Genomic DNA, 7,134 nt, shown 5'->3' with positions numbered 1-7,134 from the left:
AACCTATACAGAACCCTGAATGGAGAGAAGTTGTGGGTGGCCTTGCTCAAGGGCAGGATCAGAGATCCAGTTCCATTGCCATTTTTGAGTCTCCCAGCCTGGGGCTTGAACCAGAAACCTTTCGGCTGCTGGCCCGCCACTTCTAACCTCTATGCTACTGTACCTTATACCCCAACCGCCTCTACTGTCGGAGAGATAATACCCTAACCCAGGGATCATCAACTACATTCAGCCGCAGGCCACATTTTCTTGAGCGGATAGTTGGGGGGTCAGAACATAATTGCTCATAATTTGTAGACTGCAAATTAACTGTAAGAAGCCCAAACATATATAATGTTTGACTAAAACAATCATTTCAAACCTTGCTTACATTTGTATACATTATATCACTTCATGTCTCTCTATTATGTGTGGGAATACCTGGGAACAGATTTATTAAATTAAAATCACTTGGAGTGGATTTCCTCGTATTTGGTACAGTCTTTTATGACCAACAATGAAAATCCCCCCCAAAATAAACATGATATATTTATTTTTTGTGGTTTTATTTGTGGGCCAAATAAACCACAAATAAAACCTAACACTTACATTGTACTTCTACTGTCTGAGACATGCATTTATCCCCCCAGTGTACTTATACCCCTTCACTTCAACACAATGAACTCACAAACATAATACACAGGTAAAGTCTGGGTGATGCAACTCCTATACTCTAACTCCTATACTTTACTGTCAAGTACAGCATCTAACATAGAATACATCTATTGTCTGCTAGACACAAACCTACCAGATGCAACATAACAACAATACCATAATAACCATATTGACTACATCATCTCATCAATAGCTATGTTAGCAGTAAGTACCATACAGTGACATGTACACACACAGTTCAGGTAGTCGGTGTCTTATCTAACATGAACAATTCATTTTCAAATGCTCTGCTTTACCCTACATCAGTCTGTGTCTAAATCTGTTCCTTCAGCATGTGGCCCTGCTGTTACTGTGTGGATGCTGCTGCTGAGTGCAATGCTGTGTCATGTCCCTGCATGCTGAGACTGGGGGAAGGGAAGTAATGGACGAGAGGGAGAGAGGGAGGAGCCGTTCCACTCTGCTCTGAGAAAACATACCACCACTGGGCTGTGAGATGGGGCTGGGGTTAGAGTGGGGGAAGGGGATGTGGGTATGGGGTTAGTGAGGGGAAAGGGGAATATGGAGCTGGGGCTCGGGCTCGGGGTCAGGTAGGGGGAAGGGGATGTTTGTGGGGTTAAGTAGGGTAGGTGTTGTGGATGGGGGGTCTGGGGTGAAGGATAGGGTGCTGGAGCTGGAACTAGGACTAGAGTGGGGATCACAGATAGACAGACAGACAGACATGACCCAGCTCTACCTCTCTAATCCGTCGGCCTGTCTGCTTCCCACATGGCAGTATAGCAGGTATCTATTATCCCTCCTCTACCAGCCTCTCTGTAACTCTAACATCTCCTCCTCTCCCTAGTGTCTCACATGCTCCTCACCCTCCCTGTCTCTCCTCTGCCATCTACACTCTCCCATGTCCTCCTTCCCCTCTCTTTTTCCCCCTCTACCCCCCCCATTCTCCCCCTCTCCTCCCAGGTGGTCCTACCTGGTTCAGGCAGGCCTGTCTGCTCTGCTCCAAGCTCCGGATGTCTTTCTTTGGGGACAGATCTTCGAGAGCTCTCCCCCGGCATGGCTGTCTCTGGATCTCTCTGGTTCTGACGCATCAATAACTCCACACCACCCAGTAGCCAAGGTGAACCGAGAGAGAGTGCGCAGTATCGGGAGGGGCAGAGAGAGAGAGAGAGAGAGAGAGAGAGAGAGAGAGAGGGTGAATGCTCAGCGACCTGGCACTCAGATCTCCTGCAGCACACGTGTGTCTATATGTGTGTGTGTTAGAGAGTGAGAGAGAGAGTGCATGCCTCTCTCTGTGGTGCAGCAGAGCAGAGCCGTGATGATGCTGAGTGAGAGTGTGTGTGGGTCTCGCGATGCTGCCAGTGTGTGTGTGTGTGTGTGTGTGTGTGTGTGTGTGTGTGTGTGTGCGTGCGTGCGTGCGTGCGTGCGTGCGTGTGGGCGCATATGTTTGTGTGGAATTTGAGAGGGAGCTGCAGTATTCTCTCTTATTACCCATCTGAGCTGCCTCCCTCCTCCCCTCCCTCTCTCCTTCCCATCCCTCTCTCTCTCCCTGGCGATGACTTGATACTCAGCGATGATGTCAGCAGATTTCTGCTGCTGTCTGAGTGCTGCCCCCATCCTTACAGGAAGGTACTGCAAAGACAGGGGGCTAGAGAGAGGGTGTGCGGAGATGGGCTATTGCAGAAAGAGAGATGGAGGAAATAACGCTTCTGAAAGGGAAATTGAAGGAGAGTTACAAAGAAAGAAAAGAGAAAGGGGGACTTTCAGTCTCCTCCCCTTTTCCATTTGTCCCCCCCAAAACCCAGATCACTGGCAGTTTCCTTGGCCACCCCAAGCTTCCCACGCTGGGTGGTGTGTGCGTGTGTGTGTGTGTATCAGGGGGGTTCTGCATCTGCTCTGCCAGCTCAACAGAATCCCCTGTCTCCTCTCTCTGCCAATTTCAGCCCGGCTGGCTTTTATACACCAGCGGTATCCTCCTCTCTCATCTGCTTACTCATATTTACCTGCTCCTCGCTGACCTGAGGTCAGCAACACACAGAAACATATTGCCCTCAGACAGGATCTGGTCTCTATGACAACACAGTTAATACTGGGACAGCTGCCTGGCTGGCTGGGCTCAGAGGTGGGGTGATGAGATCAATCAGTCAATCAACTAACTAACCAATTAATGGAGTTACTTAGCAGCTGACTCTCTATATCACAACATGATCTCAACGCTCATGGGGCCAGAGTTCGAAATGAACCATCTGAGCCTTTTGAATTATAGAATTATGCTCCCAAGTGGTGCAGCAGTCTAAGGCACTGAATCTCAGTGCAATAGGTGTCACTACAGTCCCTGGTTCAAATCCAGGCTGTATGACATTTGGCCGTGATTGGGAGTCCCATAGGTCGGTGAACAATTGGCCCAGCATTGTCTGGGTTTGGCCGGAGTAGGCCGTCATTGTAAATAATAATTTGTTCTTAACTGACTTGCCTAGTTAAATTAAATATATATATATATTAACGTACATGTTGGAGCTGCTACAGAAATATAATATGTAGATCAGTCATGATTTTCTCTCTTACAATCTAGACAGTGGTGTAAAAATACTTCAAGGTACTACTTAAGTAGTTTGTGCGGTTTCTGTCCTTTACTTTTAATATTTTTTACAACTTTATTTCACTACAATCCTAAAGAAAATAATGTACTTTTTACTCCATACATTTTCCCTGAGACCCAAAAGTACTCGTTACATTTTGAATGCTTAGCAGGACAGAAACATTGTCCAACTCATACACTTATGAAGAGAACATCCCAGGTCATCCCTACTGCATCTTATCTGGCGGACTCACTAAACACACATGCTTTGTTTGTAACTGATACCTAAGTGCTGGAGTGTGCCGCTGGCTATCTGTAAGTAAATTTAAAAAACAAGAAAATGGTATCGTTTGGTTAGTTCAATATAAGGAATTTGAAGTTATTTATACTTTTATTATATCAAAGTAATTACATTTTCTTTTGATACTTAAGTATATTTCAAACCAAATAATTTTACTCAATTGTTATTGTACTGGGTGACTTTCACCTTTTCTTAAGTCATTTTCTATTGGGGTATCTTGACATTTACTCAAGTATGACAATTGGGTACTTTTTCCACAAATGATTCTAGGTGAGATAATAAATGGAAACAGAATCTTAAACATCCTGCTTTATCATTATAGCTGAGCACACATGCTCCAATCAGCGCAAAGCAACTCAACTACATACAGTGCAGTCAAAAAGTATCCACACCCATTGACTTTTTCCATATCTTGTTGCGTTACATTGAGAGTTACATTAATGTCAAAGTGGAATATGTTTTTACGTTTGTTTACAAATTAATTAAAAATGAAAAGCTGAAATGTTCTGAGTAAATAAGTATTCAACCCCTTTGTTATGGCAAGCCTAAATAAGTTCAGGAGTAAAAATGTGCATAACAAGTCACTCAATAAGTTGCATGGAATGTGGGCAATAATAGTGTTTAACATGATTTTTGAATGCCTACCTCATCTCTGTACTTCACACATACAATTATATGTAAGGTCAAACAGTGAATTTCAAACACAGATTCAAATACAAAGAAGAGCACATATTGGTAGATGGGTAAAATATGGCAGACATTGAATATGCCTTTGAGAAGTTATTAATTACACTTTGGATGGTGTATCAATATACCCAGTCACTACAAAAGATACAGGTGTCCTTCCTAACTCAGTTGCCGGAGGGGAAGGAAACCGCTCAGGGATTTCACCATGAGGCCAATGGTGAAAACAGTTACCGAGTTTAATGGCTATGATCAGAGAAAACTGAGGATGGATCAACAACAGTTTAGTTACTCCAAAATTACATTGAAAATAAGGAAGCTTGTACAGAATAAAAAATATTCCAAACATGCATCCTGTTTGCAATAAGGCAGTAAAGTAAAACTGTAGAAAATGTATATATATATATATATATATATATATATATATATATGCCATTTAGCAGACGCTTTTATCCAAAGCGACTTACAGTCATGTGTGCATACATTCTACGTATGGGTGGTCCCGGGGATCGAACCCACTACCCTGGCGTTACAAGCGCCATGCTCTACCAACTGAGCTACAGAAGTAGCAAAGAAATAAACTTTATGTCCTGAATACAAAGTATTATGTTTGGGGCAAATCCAACACAACATCTCTTCATATTTTCAAGCATGGTGGTGGCTGCATCATGTTATGGGTATGCTTGTCATCGGCAAGAACTGGGGATTTGTTTTGCATAAAAATAAACGGAATGGAGCTAAGTGCAGGCAAACCTCTAGAGGAAAACCTGGTTCAGTCTCTTTTTCATCAGACACTGGGAGATAAAAAAATCTTTCAGCATGACAATAACCCAAAACACAAGGCCATATCTACACTAAGGTTGCTTAACAAGACAGTTAATGTTCCTGAGTGGCCGAGTTACAGTTTTGACTACAAATCTACTTTGAGGCTTTAAAAGTGTTCTTACACTGTGATTTTGAACATTCAAAGCAACTGGGAAACGTCCACGGCAGGCATTGTTGTAGCATTTAGCTTGCTCTATACCTTCTGAGTGATAGGATTCACGAGCACCACCACCAATCAGCCTACACTACTGCACACACCCATTGTTGCTATGACAACTATCATTGCCATGTCATCAAATCAAATAACTGCTGTCTGGACACACACAAATCAGATTTGGTCACTTGTAACTTGCTGTTTGGAAAGTCAGTAATCCAAAACGGATTTGAAAAACAAAACTGATTTGAGCATTAAAGCCTGCATTGTGAACAAGGCTTTAGAAACGTAACCAGAAAGACTCACAGCTGTAATCACTGCCAAAGGTACTTTTACAAAGTATTGACTCAGTGGTGTGGATATTTATGTAAATGAGATATTTCTGTATTTAATTTACAATACAATTTGCAATAAAACATGTTTTCACTTTGTCATTATGGGGTATTGTGTGTAGACGGGTAAAAAATATATATTTTGATTGGTCGGACCAGCGTTGAACAGACCTCAGCGCGGGAGCTTCTTGTTTTAGTTTCTGTCTGTAGGCAGGGATCAACAAAATGGAGTCGTGGTCAGCTTTTTGTTAACCACCTGAAGGACTAAATGTAACCTTGTGTAATACCCTAGATGTAGTCGCACTGCTAAAAAAAAAATGTCATAAGAAACTAGCTCTCTGGTATACAGAAAGTACCCGAGCCCTGATGGAAGCTACCAGAAAATTGGAAAGGAAATGGCGCTACACCAAACTGGAAGTCTTTCGACTGGCTTGGAAAGACAGTACCGTGCAGTATTGAAGAGCCCTCACTGCTGCTCGATAATCCTATTTTTCCAACTTCATTGAGGAGAATAAGAACAATCCAAAATGTTGATACTGTCACAAAGCTAACTAAAAAGCAGCATTCCCCAAGGAAGGATGGCTTTCACTTCCGCAGTGATAAAATCATGAACTTCTTTGACGAAAAGATCATGATCATTAGAAAGCAAATTACGGACTCCTCTTTAAAGTTCAGTTGTCCTGAGTCTGCACAACACTGCCAGGACCTAGGTTTAAGGGAGACACTCGGGTTGTTTAATACTATATCTCTTGACACGATGAAAATAGTCTTGGCCTCTAAACATTCAAGCTGCATACTGGACCCTATTCCAAATAAACTACTGAAAGAGCTGCTTCCTGTGCTTGGCCTTCCTATGTTGAACTTAATAAATGGCTCCCTATCCATCGGATGTGTATAAAACTCACTAAAAGTGGCAGTAATAAAGCCTCTCTTGAAAAAGCAAAACCTTGACCAAGAAAATAAAAAAAAATATCGGCCTATATCGATTCTCCCATTCCTCTCAAGAAAATTGAAAAAGCTGTTGCGCAGCAACTCACTGCCTTCCCGAAGACAAACAATGTATACGAAGCAGTTCAGCCTGGTTTTAGACACCATAGTACTGACTGCACTCGTGAAGGTGGTAAATGACCTTTTAATGGCATCAAACCAAGGCTCTGCATCTGTCCTCGTGCTCCTAGACCTTAGTGCTGCTTTTGATACCATCGATCACCACAATGTTCTGGAAACCCAAATTGGTCTACATGGACAAGTTCTGGCTTGGTTTAGATCTTATCTGTGGGAAATATATCAGTTTGTCTCTGTGGATGGTTTGTCTTCTGACAAATCAACTGTAAATTTCGGTGTTCCTCAGGGTTCCGTTTTAGGACCACTATTGTTTTCATTATATATTTTACCTCTTGGTGATGTCATTCGGAAACATAATGATAACATTCACTGCTATACGGACAATACACAGCTGTACATTTCGATGAAACATGGTGAAGCCCCAAAATTGCCCTCCCTGGAAGCCTGTTTTTCAGACATAAGGAAGTGGATGGCGGCAAATGTTTTACTTTAAACCTCGGACAAAACAGAGATGCTAGTTCCCAAGAAACAAAAATATGTTTTGTTG

The 7,134-nt window shown here is 42.5% G+C and overlaps 1 protein-coding gene across 1 annotated transcript in view; it reads right to left on the bottom strand.

Annotated features, from left to right (window-relative positions):
* The window catches only part of LOC124006018 (nascent polypeptide-associated complex subunit alpha, muscle-specific form-like), a 19,114-nt gene extending 17,257 nt beyond the window's left edge, over window positions 1-1,857 (bottom strand). The window contains exon 1 of the mRNA XM_046315682.1: window positions 1,622-1,857. Within this exon, the coding sequence (XP_046171638.1) occupies window positions 1,622-1,739 (118 nt within the window). The 5' untranslated portion in view covers window positions 1,740-1,857. The remainder of the gene's footprint in view (window positions 1-1,621) is intronic.
* Between the last annotated feature and the right edge of the window lie 5,277 nt (window positions 1,858-7,134).

This window comes from Oncorhynchus gorbuscha, linkage group LG19 (genome assembly GCF_021184085.1).
Source record: "Oncorhynchus gorbuscha isolate QuinsamMale2020 ecotype Even-year linkage group LG19, OgorEven_v1.0, whole genome shotgun sequence".
Taxonomy (NCBI): Eukaryota; Metazoa; Chordata; class Actinopteri; order Salmoniformes; family Salmonidae; genus Oncorhynchus; species Oncorhynchus gorbuscha.
Note: the sequence above shows the minus strand (reverse complement) of the source record. Positions and strands in the feature narration are given on the sequence as shown.